The 19,053-nt window shown below is 56.3% G+C and overlaps 2 protein-coding genes across 7 annotated transcripts in view; one reads left to right on the forward strand and one right to left on the reverse strand.

Annotated features, from left to right (window-relative positions):
• The window catches only part of CCDC40 (coiled-coil domain containing 40), a 36,010-nt gene extending 31,822 nt beyond the window's left edge, over positions 1–4,188 (reverse strand). The window contains exons 1-3 of one of the 2 annotated variants that reach the window (XM_047708603.1): positions 4,030–4,188; positions 2,771–2,834; positions 1,814–2,353 (exon numbers count right to left, since the gene is read on the reverse strand). In XM_047708603.1, the coding sequence (XP_047564559.1) occupies positions 1,814–2,353; positions 2,771–2,834; positions 4,030–4,058 (633 nt within the window). In that variant the 5' untranslated portion in view covers positions 4,059–4,188. The remainder of the gene's footprint in view (positions 1–1,813; positions 2,354–2,770; positions 2,835–4,029) is intronic. The other variant, XM_047708604.1, reaches the window with a different exon arrangement.
• Positions 4,189–5,064: 876 nt separating this feature from the next.
• The window catches only part of TBC1D16 (TBC1 domain family member 16), a 72,450-nt gene continuing 58,461 nt past the window's right edge, over positions 5,065–19,053 (forward strand). For 4 of the 5 annotated variants that reach the window (XM_047706475.1, XM_047706472.1, XM_047706473.1 and 1 more), the window contains exon 1: positions 17,246–17,485. In XM_047706475.1, the coding sequence (XP_047562431.1) occupies positions 17,308–17,485 (178 nt within the window). In that variant the 5' untranslated portion in view covers positions 17,246–17,307. Of the gene's footprint in view, positions 5,159–17,245; positions 17,486–19,053 lie in introns of those variants that run through there. The other variant, XM_047706471.1, reaches the window with a different exon arrangement.

Raw genomic sequence — 19,053 nt, forward strand, 5'->3', positions numbered from 1 at the left:
GCATGCGTGGCATGGATAATACCGAGAGAGCCTGGGGACGCTGACGTCTTAGTGGTGGTGAGATTACCTACCTACTCAAATCATGACTTCTAAATTTTATTTTCCATGAAAAGAAACCAGGCTTCTGGAGAAGTGTCTGATTCTAGGGCTGGTGGTCTGTGCCAAGAATGAGAAAACGTTCCAAGGACGACAGCGGTTAAAACAAAGAATGACTCCAGTTGTGTCAGAAGGACACAAAGACCAATTTAGACGGGCTCTCATTGGCCATGCTGGGGATGATTTCTATTCAGTGTTGTACTAGAAGTTCTAGCCAGTGTAAGAAGGCAAGAAAAAGATATGAAGGGCATCCAGATTGGAGAGGAAGAAGTTAAACCCCCTTTATTCACAGAGACCATGATGATCTTTGTGAAAAATCCTACAATTCTAAAAAAAAAAAAAAAAAAAAAAGCTACCAGCACAAGGGTGTCTAGCAGTGTCGCTGAATATAAGACCAATATACAAAATTAGTTCTATTTCTACATACAGCATGGCACTCTGTACAAGACAGCAGCCAACAACTGGAAGCCATTTCCAACAGCATCAAAAGTAAAAATAGTCAGGAATAAATCTGACCCAAGATGGGTCTAAACACATGCTGAGAGGAAGACAAACTCCTAACAATATGGTGGTGGTTTATTGTGATTTTTTTCCCTTCCTTTGAAACACTCACTTTTCCTATCTTAAACCAAGAGAGCACCTTCCCACCCGTATGCGGGTGAAGGGCAACTTCCCAGTGGAGAAGGTGGGCTCTTCTCACCCAAGGGTTCAACAGCCTCATTGGTAATGGGACAAACGACATTCAGCACACCACCTCATAGGACATAAGAAGGAGAACCAGCCTCCCTCTGGGACTCAATGATCATATGATCCCAAGGGAGCATAACCCAGATCGCATCAAGAGGAAAACCAGGCAAAATCCAACCTGAGAACCACCTTCAAGATGGCTGGCTGGTGACCTTTAGAAGTGCCAAGGTCACTGAAGTCAAGGAAAGATTATGACCTAAGAGATGGGACGGCTAAAGGCAACATGTGATTCGGAACTGTATGTCTGCTATAAAAGGACCCTTGGTGAATGAGACCTGAGGGTTATTCGGTAATGTAGTGAAATTTCCTGATTTTAATAGTGATATTTTGGTTGATTGTGGGAAGCATTCCTGGAAGCATAACTTATTCTCCAAGGCTTAAAAAAATAAAACAGGTCTTCCAATCACACTTCAACTGTTCTATAAGCCCATGCTTGTTTAAAAATAATAAAAAAAAAAGGAATATTATAAGATCATATCTCCTGTCATCATAATCATGATTACCCAGAATTGCATTGTCCCATATGGAAACCACCAGCAACAGGTGGTTATATAAATTAAAATTAATTACAATCCCCACTAAAAATTCAGTTCCTCCTTCTCCCAGGCCACATTTCAAGTGCTCTGTAGCCCCTTGGCACTGGTGGCTACCATGTTGGACAGCAAAGATGCATTTCCATCACCATGGAAAGTTTCACTGGATGGCGGTGCTCTGGAGACCAGAAGCCCGGTTGCCCTGATGCGGAATGTTCCTGACCTTGGGTCTGGGGGACACCAAAGAAAGGTCCAGAAACTCTTGGCATTCAAAAGTGGGTCCTGAGACCTAAGTTTGCTGAGAAATTTCTAATAGGGATTGCAATTTGTTTCTATGATGTGCCTTGTTTTGTTAAAACAGTAACATACCGCTACAGGACCACAAAACCACAAAGGCGATCAAACACTTTCATAAAATCGACCTCAGGGTCACTCACCGATTTGCTGGCCCGGGCTCCAGAAGCATCCAGGCCTACTGGCTCGGAGGAGTCTACTACCTGCCGGGATGGCTGCGTGGAGATGTCCCTCAAGTCTCTGGATTCCGATGGGCGGGTGGCTTCTCTGTCTTCCGGAACACCTTCCCCGCTTACATGCTCATGCCAGGAGCTGGGGCCCGTGTCCTCTTCGGGCACCTCCCCAGCACCCTCTTCTGAAGGAGCCAGATCTAAGGAACTGACTCTCCCTTCAGGGGATGGGGCTTCCATATCAGACTCGAATTCCCCTTCAGATTCAAATTCCCCTTCAGATTCAAATTCGACTTCATCCCCTTCAAATTCGAATTCCTCTTCCCTTTCTCCTTCTCCATCAATTTCCACTTCTCCAGCTTCCACTTCCCCCTCAGCTTCGATTTCCCCCTCAATTTCAATTTCTCCTTCACTTGTGACTTCCCCAGGGGCCGTGATTTCCTCTTCAGAGAGCTCTGTGGCACTAGCAGCCTCATCAGTGTTTTGGTCACTGGTCTTCCCGGTGGGTGATACCTGGAGATTTGTGGCAGGAAAAAGAAAAACCAGGAAACACAGTCAAAGGCTCCTGTGAAGTTCTGTTCGTAACTGCGCAATCACACTGGTGGGGAACTAGCATCCGCACACGTCCGTGTCCCCGGGAGAGTCTGCTCCGCGTTCTGTCTGCTCTCTACAGTGTTTGTAAGGTTCTGCACCCTTCCTTGCGGAACTCGGGTTCTGAAACCCTCGGGTGATCTGAGTAGGGAACGCAGGACAACCCAGCGAGCCACCAGCCCTTAAGAATGGGGAGAGGAAAACGAGTTTCTCTGCCAAGGGACTGAGTCTGCTTTGGGCAAGGTACAGGATCACGGTGCAGTTTTCTTGAGCAGCTCTTATCTCCTAAACCCCCAGTAAAGACAAGCCCAGCACAGCCTGCCCCACAGGGAACTTTACCCTGTCGCCTTCATGATTCCCGGCCTCTCTGCCTTCAACAGCTGACTCGGTTTCCTGCTGAGACCTAGGGGCAGAAATACAGTTTAAGAGTTTCAAAGGACAGTGTTCTTTCCCTTGGCATTGATTATCTCCTGGTGTCTGTCTGTACTATTATGGACTTGATTATCTGCCTCCCCTCTGGGCTGTTGGCTGTTTGTCACCAACCCCAGCACTAGATCATGCTTGTCATGTGGAGGGAGCGCAGGCCACACAAGAGTTGTTCCATGAATGAATGAAATGATGGAAACATTCAGAGAACAGCATCGGTACATTGTAACAGAAAAGTAACCTGAAATATACTTAAGCATACTTTCCCCAGCCCAATGGAGCAAAGAAACACAGTGTAAGAGCAAGTGGCACAAACGGGACAAAGAAGTACAAGAATGTCATGATTTACATTCTTACAATTATTTTTTTCTAATTAAAAATACAAGCTTTCCCTTTTCTTTTCTCTTTCTTTCTTTCTTTCTTTCTTTTTTTTTAAGTCAAAGTGATACAGAAATGTGTGACACAATGAAAATCCTCCAGGACTTTCCCTCCCGTTCTCAAGATAACTACTAGTAATAAAAGAGACTTAAGGGTATCTTCTTGCAAATATTTTTCTACACATTTAAACACACACACAATTAGAGGTCACCCTCTACATACTGTTTTCCATTTAGTGTTTTCGTTTAAGGTAACCTGGACCTCTTTCCATGTCAGTATATACAAACCTATCTTAAAAAAAAGGGAAACACCGCGGAAACGTCTAAGGTAAAAGGTCCAGTTCCTCAAAAGAGTTTCTGTCCCCGGCCCCGCCCCCCCTCCTGGAGGCCTGGCCGTGGCAGGGGAGGTTGGGGTCCCCGCGGTCAGGAAGCCCCCCGGGGATCCTCCGCACGCAGAGAGACCCCGCGCAGCCCCCAGCCCCCGCGCTTCTGCTGGTCTACAAGTACGGGAACTCTCCGCAGGCACCGCCGGGCATCGTGGTTGCCATGGTTACTGCGGGCCGAGCGAGCCGGGTTTCGGGAGCCCAGCGGCCCGAGCGCGGGGAGAGAGTGCGAGGACGGGAGCGGACAAAGGGACCGGAGATGAGGAAGGGCGCGCAGGGCTGGGGGTGGCCGGGGAGGCGGGAAAGGCCGGCAGGGCGGGGACGGACCGGGCCGAGGCGCGGGGGCAAGGGCGAGAGGGCAAGGGGGAGGCGTGGAGGCCTCTTGGATGCCCGCGACCCCCGCCCCGCTTACCCGCCGTCCTGGTCACCCGGCTCCGCCATCTCCCGTTGCTAGGCGACGCCGTCAACATCCGGCGGGCGGGGACCACGCGCGGGGCAGACGCGGGCGGCGCGGCCTCTGTGCCCGGGCTGCGCGCTGGAAACGCGGAGCAGCTTCCTACGTCAATTCATTAAACACTAACACAGTCTCCGGTCTCTGAGTCCGAGCTCTGTCCCGCTGGCTCAGGTCCGTAAAGGACAGCCGTGTCCACGAGCGTCCAGCCAACAACTCCGATGCCCCAGGGACAGCGCCGGGCACCCGGGGACCCGCGCCCCGAAGGTGGCAGGCGGAGGTGGGGGCGCGAGGGGCCCCGGAGCACACTGCATTCATCTAGGGGCTGCCTAGGGTGGGGGCGGTCCCAGCCCGGTGCCCGCCCGTGCATCTCCAGACCAGGGGGGCTCCTCCGCGGGGACGGAGAAGGGATGCTCAGTGGCTTTTTTGTGGGTGATGATCCCCTCTTACCTCCAAATAGGAAACACAAATGGAGAGGGCGGGACAGAGAGGGGAGCGCGCACGTGAAGCGTCCCAGGGGTCCTGTGTTCCCTGAGGGGGAGGCCGGGCGGCGGCTGCCATCCGAGCCCAAGTCCCGGGACCCGGTATTAGGACGTCCGGGCACGGGGGACTTGGTCCGAGGCGAAAGGTGACTGGGGCAGCGTAGGGGCGAACCAAGAGGTTGGAGGGGGAGGGCTCGGCGGGGAATGGGGTTGGGCCCGGGGCGGGGTTGGGGTCCGGGTTGGGAGGGGTCTGGGCTGGGCCGGTTGGGCAGGGTCGGGTCCCGGTCCGGGTTGCGGTCCGGGTTGGATCAGGGGCCGGGTTAGGCCCGAGGCCGGTTTGGGGTCGGGATGGGCCCGGGTCCGGGTTGGAGTCCCGGTGGCGCTAGGCGCCGGGTGGGCCCGGGGGCCGGTTTAGGGGCCGGCTTAGGGTCGGGGCGGGCCGGGGCGGGCCGGGGAGGGCCCGGTGGGGCCGGGGGCGGGCCGGGGGCCGGGCCTCGCCGCGCGTCCCCGCCCCGCCGCGCCTCACTGGCGGCGGCGGCGGCGGCAGCGGCGGCGGCGGCGGAGGCTCCGGGACCCGCCGCGAATCCGGCCCCCGCTGCGGGACCCGGGTGGGTATCGGGGCCCCGGAGGGGACCGCGCGGGCGGGGGCCGAGAGCCGGGGTTGGGGAGCGGGCGGCGCCGCCTCCGCGGGGACGGAGCCGGGGCGCGCGCGGGGCGCTGGGCCTGGCGCGGCGGGGCCCGGGAGGAGCCGGGGTCCGGCCGCAGGCGCGGGAGGCGCGGGACCCGGGCGCGAGCGGGATGGCGTGGAAGCCCTGCGGCTCGCGCAGACGCGCCCGGGACCCCCTCCGCGGCGGGTGCGGGCGCCCGGGCGGGGAGCGGACCTGATCCGGGGAGACGCCGTGCCGGCCTGCGTGGAGCCGTGGACCCGAGAACTTGCGGTCTTTGTCTTGCTGGATCGTCAGAGCACACGAGGGAGAACTTGGAGGGGCCGCCGTGTGCGGACGCGGCCCCCGAAGTGCGCCTCCCGGCCCAGCGGCGCGCTCCGGGCCTTGCGGGGCCTTGGGGTCGGCGTTCTGGCTGGAGGAACCGCGTGTCAGGAAACGCACGTCCCCCAGGCCCGGGCTCTTCCCCCTTGTTTCACTTAAAAAAAGAAAGAAAGAAAGAGTAGAAAAAAGGAGAAGGAAAAAAAAATAGGCAATTTAAGATGGCTAAATATACGCTCAGGAGCCCTGCCAGAAGCCGGTGGATTTGAAATCCTGTTATCCCACACTTGGAAGCTGGTGTCGTATGTTGGCCACGATCTAGTTCAGATTCTCTTCCGAGATGGAGAACGACATAGCACGTTCTGATGCCCGCTGGGAAGTTTGTCCTCCTGCCCCACCAGGTTCCTAGGAGGAGCGGGACTGGTTGCTCCCTGTCCCTCACAGGCGGCCCCTCCCACACTGGTCTTACCAATTTTGTTTTGTTTTACCACTGGAAGGCCCAAGTTCTTGCATCTGGAAGGAAGGGAGACACAGTTCTCAGAAATGGCCATGTGGGGTGGGCGCAGAAGGCCAGAGCCCAGAGGTCCGTTCCCAGTCTGCCAATGGGTGGATGAGAGAACTTTTAAGAATCTGTGCTGTCAGATTTAGAAATTCCTCGGTTGAAATATTAATTGATGAGTGATTCCTGAAGGCTTTGAAGAACCACGGAAACTTTTGCAAAGAAAGGATTATTGAAGCGCTCTTGGCTGGTAGTAGTAACTGGGGAGTTGAGCAGCTGCCCCGGGTTGGTACCGGGAGGCGGGGGGATGCTGAGTGCCGTTATTACATGTTCTGTGGCACTTATTGGCGTGTGGCGTGTTGATGGTGGGCAAAATCTCGACATGGCAGGTGAAAGTTCTTCTCAAGGGAGTTTTAAAACCCTCCGGTGAGGATGGTTGCTGTGTATATAGTTTCTGATTATTACTCATGAACTCACTTAGCCCCCAGAACAAGCCCATAAAGTCAGGAGTGAGGTTATCCCCATAACAGAGGGGAACCCTGGGCCTTAGGGAGGTAAGTTCCCCAAGTTCATGCCCCGAGGACAGAACCAGGTTTGTGCATCCTCGGGCTCAGGACGCTGCAGCCCCAGAAACGGCTGTGCGTGCTGCCTCCTCCCTTGGAAGGGGTGCCTGCTGCTCGCACGCACACGCTCTTCCCTACCCCTCTTTTTACAGACAGAGGAGAACACGGTTCGTTCTGCCCGATGAGTCATAAAAAAGCAAGGGAGTGGGAACTAATCCCGTGTCACCACCAGCGGCTAGCATCCGTTCTCTTTCGTGCAGAAAGAGCCTCCCGCAGCCTCGGATAAAGATATCTGAGAAGTCAGCCGTTGGGTTTCTGGAGCCTACCTGCTCGCACAGGTCTCTCAGCCCTGGTTTGGGGTGCCTCGGTGCCGTGGCTAAAGTGTGGCCCCCAAAGTGAACTGCTGGGTTCAGACGCCAGCCCTGGTACACGGTACCAACTGCATTCCTCTGTGCCTTAGCCTCTCAGTCTGTGCCGTGAAAATCGTTGTACCCACGTCACGGGCAATGGTCATCCCGAGGACCTAGTGCCTGGCGCATACTAAGCATTATACTTTGTAACAAAATGTTATCGACCATCCGTTGGATTGTTCACAGTGAGCAAATTGGTAAAAACATTTTGATGTTGTTTCTTAATTCCTCGTGTGGTCCATCAGGCAGAAGCGGATCTGTACAGCCCTGGAGTTGGCCGTGTATGTATAGTGACACTCTTCACTTCGTAACTTCTCGGGGCGCTGGGTCCCACAGGCTGTTCCCCGGGACCAGGGCGCCCAGGCTGTCTGCAACACAGACTCAGCTCGAGATTTATCCACCGCCCCCTCCTCCCCAGCGGTGGGACCCCGAATTTCTCACAGGCCTGAATCTTCTCGTGTGAGATTAGCCACGTAGTTTCACACTGTGGGGACAGCGTGGGGAGGACAGGCTTGTGGCTGCACAGTGAGGCAAGTGTAGCAGCTGGGGCCCGGATGGGTTTTACTGATAAACATTGTATTTCTACAAAACTGGTGACCGTCGATGAGCCTGGTGCACAGACTTGAAAGCAGGAGTCTGCAGCCTCCCCTCCCCCCAGATTCAGGGAAATAGTCTAGGAGATCTTTTTCCTTTCACTTCAGTGGTGTGTGTGTGTGTGTGTTTAAGGGTTTTTATTTACTCATGAGAGACAGAGAGGGAGAGGCAGAGGGGGAAGCAGACTCCCTGCTGAGCCGGGAGCCCCAGGCGGGACTCGATCCCAGGACCCTGAGATCATGTCCTGAGCTGAAGGCACATTCTTCCCTGACTGAGCCACCCAGGCTCCCAGGGGTGGTGTTTTTTGTTTTTTGTTTTTTGCTGTTGACCACCTGTGCGTCCTTGGGCACTGGGTCTTGGGTCACTAAGAAATCTGTTTTGATGAGCTGTCCTGTGATGTCCGACTTGAAGCATATCTTTTACTGTGTCTTCTGACCTGATAGAGGCCTCAGGGAGGAGCATGGTCTGGCCGCTTAAAGACTCAGTGAGATGCTCCCCAAGCCCTCACCCAGCGGGGTGGTGGCGTGCCCTGCTCTTGCTGAGCCTTGGACGGCCAGTCTGTCCAGGTGTTTAAAGGTGACGCATGTGAGGAGCCACCCGGAGGGGCCCACCTGGCCGCAGGTGCACAGGCATGACGTCTGTGTCTTCTCCCTGCTCTGTCCGGGTCGGTCGGGGCAGGAACCACTGCAGTAGCCCACGTCGGTCCTAGTTTGTGCGCTTGGCTTTACGTGCTGGTTTTCCGTCCTGAGTGACCTGGAATGCACGGGTCTGGTAAATTGGTCGTTCCACCTCTGTCTTTCCGAAATTGGGGCCAAGGGCGTACGTAACAGAAGTCATTTTACACTTTCATTTGTCAAGTTCTGTAACTAAAATCTTAGGGGAACCATAGACGTCACGTGAGGTGCACCTAACCCACCGTTGGGTCTCTGGGTGGCTTCCTGGCTGGGTTTGCACCTTTCCTTGCTTTTTGGGGTCCAGTCCTTCCTTGTTCCTCAATCCTGGCTCATGTCTAAGGTCAGTTTCATCTCCCAGGCCCTACTTTCCTGGCTTTTTGGGGAGGAAATAGTGTTTTGGTATTTGCTGTCAAGGGGGCACAAGCAGCAGATGGCCTCCCGAGTGAGAGGCAGAGGCCTTGGGGTTTTCCAGGCAGTAGGTGATAATCAAAGTGACAGCTGGGCAGCCGAAAGAGGGAAGTCACAGTGAAGCTGGCCATCCACTCCCCCTCCTGTTCCTGTGACTATTTTGTCCTTACGGCCTCTCAAAGGTCCTTTCCCAGATGGCAGTTGGTCCAAGCTTCCTGCCCTGGGGCTTCTGCCCTACACTATGTTCCTTCCTTTTATTTTATTTTATTTTTAAGATTTTATTTATTTATTTGTCAGAGAGAGAGAGAGAGCGCAAAGTAGGCAGAGAGGCAGGCAGAGGTAGAGAGAGAAGCAGGCTCCCCGCTGAGCAAGGAGCCCCATGCGGGACTCGATCCCAGGACCCTGAGACGATGACCCGAGTCAAAGGCGGAGGCTTAACCCACTGAGCCACCCAGGCGTCCCTGTTCCTTCATTTTAAATACAAGCTGATCATCTTGTCCTCCCTTGTAGGCAGAGGCCCCGCCCACAGCGACCTTGTTTTTGGGTGACGGTCTTCTTCATGGGCATGTGAACGTGACGTATGTGTCGGGAAGACCCTTCTCTTCCACGACGGTTCCGTAACACGAAGGGGAGCACCGCAGGGAGGACGGGCCGTGTTAGCTCACAGGTCTCTTGTCCGCACAATGAGACTTGGAAGACCCAGCTTCCCCAAATCGTGTACCCCAAGGATTGGGTTCTGAGCCCGTCTACCTGCGGGGTGTAGATCCCCCTCTGAACTGCAGAGCTGGGGCTTCCGGGAAGGACCGCGGCACACATGCCTGGGAGAGAGGGCTGGGGTCTCCTTGGACCGGTGTTAGCAGCAGATGTTGCGTGGGAGGAACATGATCCTTTTTTGTGTGTGTCCGGCTCCTGGTTAAATAGCGTCGCCTGTTCCCTGCTCTGCGTTGATCTGGCTTTGGGAGCAAAGCAGGGGAACCGGTTCCTGCCAGCGCCGTGGCAGAGCCTGTTGCTTCTAGTGGTGTGCCCGTGCCGGGTTCGGGGCTGGGTCATCCCCTGTGGGCTCCTTCCCATCACATGTTCCCTAACGTGTCCAGTGGCCCTCCACCCCTCCCTGCCTTCCCCCGCGGCGGTGAGCAGCTGTCAGGATGGCTGTGGGCTCGAGCCTCCGGTCCGCAGGACCAGGCAGCCCTGGGACTCGCCGGGACCGCGCTCGCCCTGCCGACAGCTGCATCCCACTGAGCCAGGTGGGGCCGAGGCAGGTGCACCGCACAGAGCAGCGAATGGGAGAAGTCAAGCTCCCGCCTCTTAGAGTGGCTGCCGGCTGCCCCATCTGTCTGGTTTTCCTAGGGAGGTTCCAGGAGAGAACTTTGCACCTTTGCTCCTATTTGCTTTTCTGGTTGGCAAACGATGGGGCCCCTTTATGCCAGGACAGGAAACCAGGGCTCTGGGTGGAGGAGGACGCCAAGGGCAGGCCCTGGCATGAGTTCACCCTTTCCTCCCATCTGTCCTGCTGCTCCCACGTGGACATGGGAGCCCATGTCCTCCTCTTTTCTGGCTCTAGACCTGGGGTCCCCATCATATTGTCTAAAAGGTGGTCGCCCTGCATAGGCATTTGACAGTTGGGGGGTGAGTTAGAAGTCCATGCTTTCCTGTGTCTTTGCTGTGGCATGGTCAGCGGCAGAACGGTTTCCAAAGATGTCTGTGTCCAAATCCTGGGAACCTGGGACTCAGTTAGGGTACGTGGCATTAAGGTTGCTCGCTCATCAGCCATCCTAGAGATGGAGAGATTGTCCTGGTTTATCCAGTGGGACCAGTGTCATCCCAGGGTCCTTAAAAGCAGAAGAAGGGGAAAGACAGTCAGCGTCAGAGCCATGTGCTGGGGTGGGGGTGGGGGGACCCAGACTGGGCACCAGTAGCTTTGAAGGTGGAGGAAGGGCCACGAGCCAAGGGCTGTGGGAGGATTCCAGAGGCTGGTAAAGGTAGGGACACGGATTCTCCCCGGAGGTGGCAGAAGGAGCACAGCCCTACCCCCACCTTGGTTTGAGCCGGGTGAGCCCGGGTCGGACTCCTGGCCTTCAGAACTGTGAGCTTATTTATTTGGGTTTTCAGCTGTGGAATGTGCGGTGATGTGAGACTTACAGCAGCCACGGGAAACCAATGCGCGTGGACGGCGGTGCTTTCCGAAGGAAGCAGGAGGGGCGACTTGTGTCTTTTCTAAAGGACGTCATTTCTTTTTTTTTTTTTTTTTAAGATTTTATTTATTTGACACAGAGAGAGATCAGAAGTAGGCAGAGAGGCAGGCAGAGAGAGAGGAGGAAGCAGGCTCCCTGAGGAGCAGAGAGCCTGATGCGGGGCTCGATCCCAGGACCCTGGGATCATGACCTGAGCCGAAGGCAGAGGCTTTAACCCACTGAGCCACCCAGGCGCCCCAAGGACGTCATTTCTTAATGTGTTTTGCTCCTTTCTGGCTTCTCAGTGACTTAGGCTCTGTCTCTGGCCAGGACCCCTCTCCCCAGGTATAAATCACCAATTCCTGGGGAACGAATTTTGGGTAATGGATGTCTCCCCTTCACCCTGAAAATATTAGAGGAGGGCTCTGCACCAGCACCGCCACACTGAGGTCCACGGCCTCTGCTGCCTCTGGCCCGGGGCTGGTGGCAGGTGCTTCCGGGGCGCCCAGGAGCGAGTGCGGTCGGGGGAGACCGGCCACCCCCTGCTCCTGGCCCCAACCCAGCAGCAGGGCCAGGTACAAACAGGGGTGGGGTGTGAGATAAACTCCTGCCCCCTTCCCGGCTGCCCATTCTCCAGCCACCTTCAACCCCTGTCCTGGGTCCCCAGTTTCCCTTCCCCCTCAGGCTGCTGGCCGCTGAGAACCCGCAGTTCTGGAAGGCGTTGGGAGAGCCACGGGGAGCGGGGAGGGCCTTCTGCGGAGGGAGCTCGGTGTCATGGGCATGTGTGTGTGTTTTGAGGAGAGGCCAAGTTCTGTTCTTTCGAACGACACAATAGCCTATTGGCAAAAATCTGGCCCGACCTCGTGGTCACCACGGCTCAGAGCAGCACAGAGCTCGGCTTGCGATCGTGGCTGCACAGATGGCTGGAGACCAGCCCTGCCCTTCTTACTTTATACCTTTTAAAATCACTACCTTTTTTTTTTTTTTGCACCCAGAATGATGCTCATTCTGGATCTTGGCTTTCCTCCATCTCTGGCTCCCTGTGCCGACTGCCAGGCTGGCATCGCTGTCCTTTCCGTCAGCAAAGACAAAGCACGTGGACCTTTACTGCAGGTGGCATTCTGGTGGGCACATCCATCAGGAAGGGGTCTTGGACTCAGGAGCTTATCACCTAAAATCCACAAGACCAACACAGGCGTAGACCGTTTTAAAGTAGAAATGTTAGGGGAACGGATCGGAGAAAAATTATGTTTTTATCTTCGTCAAGGGTCTACCGTGAACGGCCTCCCTCTTCACCTTCCTCTCTCGGGGATGGGGGTGGCCGGGATGTCGGTACAATGTGCTCTGAGCATCTCAGCTGCCGTTTTGATTTCAGCGAACGCCAAGTCCTTGCTGGGGGGAGCCGGGGAGCTGCTTCTGGCTGCGGGCTCCTCTCAGGTCCCTTTCTTCCAAGCATGAGCTGATTTGGTGCGTCTCCGGATCTCCGAGGACAGCACTTAAATGGTGTGCTGGTTGTGCGCCTGCCCCCAGCTCTGTCCGAAGTAGAACGTGAATAAGTCACGTGCCCAGAGACCCCAGGCCCACAAGGGCACCCAGTGTTCTCCTTGCTCAGAATCTTGTCCCCGGGAAGACGTTCTGGAGCACAGCTTTCTGGTCTACCAGGAGGGGTAGTTCTCTGTGCTCCTCCCACCCCCACGGGTCACCAGGTCCCAAAGGTCATGGGCATAAACTGCTCTGCAGGTTATGAGTGAAGCATTCAAGGTCATGCATCTTGCAGACTCAAGGACAGGAGGAAGATCCCCGTCGGGGCGTGCAGCTCTGGCCAGGCCCTGGCATTACTGCTGCTGTCCATCGGCCTGGACACCCGAGCTCCCTTTGTCACGCTGCTGTCCCTCGTCCTGCCTCTGGCTCCCAGCCCGTCCCCTGCCTCCATCCGCCGGAGTCCTCTCTGCCTGGATTCTCCGGGGGCATGCACTCTGGTCTCCACCCTCTTTTTTAAAATCAAATTTTATTTTTTAGAGTGTTTTAGGTTTACCAAAAACAGTACAGAGAGCATCTGTACACCCCGCTCCGGGTTCCACTATTACGGTATTTTTCATCTCGGTCAAGGATACACAGTGTGATGCCTACTTGGGCCATTTTGAAGCGTGCAGTTTCGTGGCATTGGGGCTGTTCACATCCTTGTGCCGCGGGTCCCTATCCACCCCAGGAATTTTTTATCCTTTTTACCCTGCTCTGCGTCTCCCACCCAGCTTCCCTGGGTGCCGCCTGCTGGGCCTGTCCCCTTCCCCTTCCCCTCCTGCCTGACCAGCCAGCTCTGCAGGAGGCAGGCCTCCCTCCCTCCCTCCCTCCCCGTTCCACCTCGCCACTGCTCTGTCACTCCATTGCCTCTTCCTGGACCTGTGCCCCGAATTGGACACCTTGTCCATCTCCAAATTTCCTCTTTTCAAAGGACGCCAGCCACACTGGATTCCGGCCCCTCAAATGGCCTAATTCCAACCTGATCACCTCTGTAAAGACCTGTCTCTGAATACAGCCTCATTCCGAGGTGCTGGGTGGGGGGTTTGGAGCTTCGAAGTATGATTTGGGGGTTGGGGGAAGACACACTCTTAGAGTCATTAACACGTGGGAGAATGCACTTACGCTACGACAGAAAGCAAGACTCCGGTCACCCCTGTGGGGCGTCTTTGCTTTTTTATAAGAGACACAGAAGATAGGAGCAGACACGTGAACGGTTTCAGATCCTGTGATTTGAGGCACTTGTGTTCTCCTTTGTACTTCTCTGAGCTTGGTGCTTAATTTACAAAAAAAAAAGAAAAAAAGCATTCAAAAATAGGTCAAGGGCTCTCTCGGCGAGCAGTGTGGTAGAAGAGGCTGGGAACCGGGTTTCATGTCAATGAAGGCGGCTCACGGAGGAGCAAACGCATTTGGAGAGCTAGTGGAAAGTGTCTGAAGAGGGTGAATATTTGTGGGGGCGTTTGACAGACACCCCCCAGGGTGTGGCCTGCTGCAGGACACTCTGGGGCTGGAGCTGGGGGGGACTGTCCCCTGCCTACCCAGGTGGCCGGGGTGGGGTGGGAGCTGAACTCTGAGCACAGGGGACGAAGGTCTTAGGTGCCAAGTTTCTCTGCTCCCCAAGTGACCCGAACGCTCAGAACCCGTTTTCTCGTTTACGGAACTTGCTTGTAGGAGGTCGCGTGGGCCAGAGTCTCAGGGGAGGAGAGCGTGCGGTCCGCGTCGGGTGTGTAGGGAAAGGCGGGATTGTGAGCGCTTGTGTTTTGGCCCTTCAGACCTTCCAGCACGTCCTTCTGATTGTCCTCTGCGGTGGCAGACGTCTTCACTGAAGGGCGGTTTGGGTTCCAGACTCAGCTGACAGCTGTTTGCAGCCTCGTCCGGGTTAACGAAGGGACACCAGGGGAGACCCCGAGGGAGCCGAGGCCGCGGCCGCAGTGTGGGTCCCGGCTGAGCTGCCCTTAACGCGAAACAGACCCCAGACTCCAGAGGCCGAGGGGGACGTCGAGCAGCTGGTTTCCGCATGGATTATGAGCTGAAACGATCCTGTTTGAGGAATAAGGACTGAAATGAAAGTGTGTTACCAAAGTTAATCTTCCTCCTTTCTGTTCACTTTTTTTTAAAACGTGGCTGGGGGATATTAGCAAACCGGGCAGTGCTGGTCTAGAAGGAGGAGACTCATTTTCTAGTACGGCTCGTGAAGGGACCTTGTCATTCTGGAACGATTCTTGAGTGCTAAAAATATTCTGGACAGCAGAATCGTCACTAGAATAACAATACTGACAGTTAGTTGCACAGACGACGTGATATGTAGGGCGTGTGACTGGTTTTGTTTTTTAAAGAATTTTATACCGAGGTGGACAGGTGCTGGGGTGTGCCTCCAAGTTCAGACAGCAGACCAGTGAGGGGCATAAGGGGTGGCCACCCCCTTGACCTAGAGAGGCCGGGAAGGCTTCCCGGAGAGGCTGGCCTGGAGGCAGTTGGGGTAGAGAGAGGGGCCGAGTATCCAGAAGGTGGCCTGAGCCAGGGGTCAGCTGTCTGCAGCCCATGGGCCAAATCAAGCCTTCTGCTTGTTTTCTAGTCTTTGAGCTAAGGTTGGGTTTTATATTTTTAAATGATTGGAAAAAAACTAAAAGGAGAATTTTCTGTGAGACATAGAGATTAGGAGATTCAGATGAGAGTGTCCATGAATCAAGTCTCACTGGGTCACAGACACACCTTCTGGTTCCCGTCTGTGGCCGCTGTCACACGGTGGGACTGGCAGCCGCAGAGCCTGACGATTACTGTCTGGTCCTTGAAATCAGCTTGCTGCCCGCTGGCCAAGGGGGTTGAGAGTGTTGGCCTGGGGGAAGCCTTCGAGGGGTGGATTCGGGCCCTGGATACGACCAGGAGTGGAGTGATGTCCTCGGCTTGTGGCTGAGGCAGTGAGGGTCCTAGAACCGTGACTTTCAAGGCGATGCCGATATTGGGAACCCCGGTCATTTGGGAAAAGGGCGTGATGGATCTTTCTAGGTAAAGGTGTGGACGAGGGAGGGGCGACTTTCAGGCTGGCTGGAAGCCATTAGAAGAATCTTGTGCTTGGGAGAGTTAGTGACTTTCTGGGGAGATCTGAGAACCGAGTTGAGGGCATGGGAGGGGCCCCCAGAGAGCCGGGGGCTGAGGATCCGGCAGGGAGCCCCCCTGTCCTTGGATAATGAAGGGCACCCTGAGCCCGGCCCCCCCTGCCCCACAAGCCTGTGCAGACCCTCCAGCAGAAAGAGCCTCACGTAGGGAACCCTGCAGACCAGCTCTGGGTTGGGGGAGAAGCGTCAGAAATGTAGGAGGTTCAAAGAGTTGTTGTCCTGCGATGAGACAGACAGGACATAAAACTGCGCCTGTCTTACTGAGTGGCATTAAGTCCCTTCACGCCGCTGTGGGGCCGTCACCGCCATCCATGTCCAGAACATTGTCGTCGTCCCAAACTGAAAATTTGGCCCCCAAAACACCAACTCCCCATCCCGCCCCTCACCCAGCCCCTGGCGCCCAGCCCCCATCCTACGTTCTCTCTCTGTGAATCTGACCCACGACTCCAGTGGCCTCACGGACGTGGAATCCTACACTCTGTGTCTTTCTGTGCGTGGCTGACGTCACTGGGCACAGTGTCCTTGAAGTCCACCTGTGTGGCCAGTGGCCGAGTGTCCTTCCTTAAGGCTGAATAACATCCCCCATGCGGACGGACCCAGTTTAGTCCATCCGTCATCGGCGATGCTGTCGTATTGGCTCTCACCTCATTTCTTTTCTTTCAACGAGAGGAAGGCGATCGGGTGTCCCCGTCCCGGCCCCACCCCGTGAGGCTGGCCTGCACCTGCCCAGCGTGGGCTGCGTCTCGCACACGCAGCGCCTCTGGCGGGGTGGGGGCAGGGTCTGTGCACACGAGCTCACTCCCGTGGCTCCTTCCACGGCTCCGCTGGGTGGCTGCGTTCTGGGGCTCGGCTGATGCGAAGCGTCTGGCCGGTCCACACCGCGAGCGATTTCTGACGGTTGGGCTTTCGGCTGGAATAAAAATTGCTTCGGGTCGTCCGCTGGGTGTTGTCCGGACGGAGGATTCCTCCTTTATGAGCTCTCCTGCTCACACTCCTGCGAATCACCCTGCTCCTTCTGTCGGGGAATCTCGAGGAGTTCTGTATGCGTACTGGGTCGGTCCTCCGGTTTCTCGTTTACTGTTTTAATTTTTATTTATCTATTTTGTACGTTTTTTACTTATTTACGTGATCTCAACACCCCACGTGGGGCTCAAACCCATGGCCCCGAGATCAAGAGTCACCCAGTCCTCTGAGCCGGCCAGACGCCCCTCTCATTGCTGGGTTGTAGGCAAACTCGGGTCCTTGTGACACCCTTCCCAGCTGAAATGACCCGTCATGTGTCAGGACATCAGGCCGGGGCTGGGGGTGGAGGAGGCCGGGAAGGGCGGATGAAGGAAGGACGTCGCTCCCTGGGAAGCACGGCGGAGGGGTTGAGGTTCAGGACAGGAGGGCTTGTTGACACAGACGCAGATGCAGGGCAAAACTGAGCAGAGACAAGTCTGAGCATTTCCTGGCATCACCGTGGGGATGCAGAGCGCCCGTGACAGGTGGTTTGGCCCTTGGGGGTCGTTAGCCATGCCTGGAGTCATCGCAGGAAGGATGCTGCTAGTGGCATCCATGGGTAGAGACCGGGGTCGCCTTCAGCACTGAGAACGACCCGGCCCCAAATGTCCATGGTGCCACGTGGTCTCGTGCTAGCAGGACCGGTCCTGGAGGTCAGCGAACTCCCATTCGTCCTGCGCTTGCCGGTGTGAGGCAAGACACAGCGCCCACGCCCATGACCTTGGCCTGACGCGCCGCCTCTGTCTTTCTCCCCCAGCCACATCTGGACGAGCCCCGCCTGGGCCGAAGCGTGCGGAGGATGGAAACACTCCCCCAGCAATGTCTCTGGGCCGTCTCCTTCGCCGGGCCTCCTCCAAAGCCTCGGACCTCCTGACCCTTACCCCGGGCGGCGGTGGTGGGCCCCCCTCCATTCTGGACGGGGAGATCATCTACTCCAAGAACAATGTCTGCGTGCACCCACCCGAGGGACTGCAGGGTCTGGGGGAGCACCACCCAGGTGAGCCTAAGAGACAGGAGGACCTGGGCAGGGGGGCTTGGTTTCTTTCTAAAGCGTCCAAGCTCCAGCTTCGGAAAGCTTTGGGCCACTTCCCCATTTGTCCTAATTCCCCCATCTTCGAACGGGCCGGTGACCTTTAACTTGTACACATGGGGCGGGATGGTTTACGGGGAATCAGTCTCAGAAGAGGACATTAGGTCCCTCCCAGCTGCTGGGAGCAGGGAGCCTGCAGGCAGGGAAGCGGGCAGCCCTCCTTGTGGGCACGGACTGGTACCCACAGGCCCCCTCCACTGTGGCACGACCACACCCCTCGAGCTAGGCCTGGTGGTTGCTTCCCTTCCCACAGCCCGGAAGGCCGCGATGAGAACCAGGTAGACTGTAGGGCAGGCCCCGGAAAGCACCAGTCCTGTCTCCACCTGTCCTCTAACCCCACGGTTCCGAAATCAGGGCAGAAAGCCTCAGCTGGAGTCTGCCGCTGGGAGATGTGGGGGCCGCAGATTCAGTCCCTTAGGGCCATGCTCGGGACACAGCAGCACCGGGGCCTACGTGAGCCCGGGCTGGACACTTTTCCTGCGGTGACGGCGGCTTTGCCGTCTTGTGCCAAGTCGCAGGCAAAGAAACTGCCTCTTTCCCGGGGCTCGGGCTGTATCCTGAGCCCTGCTGCAGCGGCCGGCCACCCGGTGCTCCACGGGGCTGCGGCTCACAGCACGGAGCAAAGCAGCCGCTTCTCTTCCAGGTCGGGTACCGGACTGTGGCTGTCCTCGGGCCTGGGCGGGTCTGAGGCTGTTAGATCCGGTCATAGCAACGGGGCACTGACCTCCCTCAGCCCCGATTGCCTCCCACGGGAAGGAAAAAAATGATGGGTCCGTGATACCCAAGTCCTGTGTCCTTTGTCGTTTCTGCAGACGGCTGCGACAAGTACATGGTTTCCCTTATCTTATCTGTACGTTAACCTCCTGAGAGTGCCGGGAGCCGGGACAGGCCTCTGTTTTGGACGAGGAGGCTGGTGCTCAGAGAGGCTGGGCCATTCCCAATACTAGCCTGGGGAGGAGATGGGACAAGGGCAGGCTCTGGGCAATCTTTGTTCTTCCCGTGGCCTCCCTGGGCTGCTGGAGGGCCCTCGGGGCCCCCAGTGCACCTGCAGGGGGCCGGCTGTGGCCTGTAGACTCGCCCACGCAGCACAGACAGAAGCCCCACACCAGACGTCAGACATCGAAAAGTTATAAATGACGGTCAGGCCTCAGCACTTTGCTGTATGCAAATTATGTGTCTGCAAAATACTGAATGAGTTAATTAAAAGACAAAATGTTTAAATTACGTTAATGAACTGGTCCTACCTCGGTGAGTCTGTCTCTGTAGCCCCCGACGGTCGGGTGCGGGTTCAGAATCAGCCCCCACAGGTCCTGAAGCAGGAGAGCCCGCCTGCAGCCGAGCTCTGTCCTGCACTAGAAGGGACCGTGGGCACCCAGGTGTGGACACCCCAGCCCGCCCATAGCCCCCACAGACAGCTCAGGAGCAGGCCCTGGGAGCCAGCTCCGGGACATGTAGACAGGGAATTCCAGCGTCCT

Source organism: Lutra lutra, chromosome 16 (genome assembly GCF_902655055.1).
Source record: "Lutra lutra chromosome 16, mLutLut1.2, whole genome shotgun sequence".
In the NCBI taxonomy this organism is placed as follows: domain Eukaryota; kingdom Metazoa; phylum Chordata; class Mammalia; order Carnivora; family Mustelidae; genus Lutra; species Lutra lutra.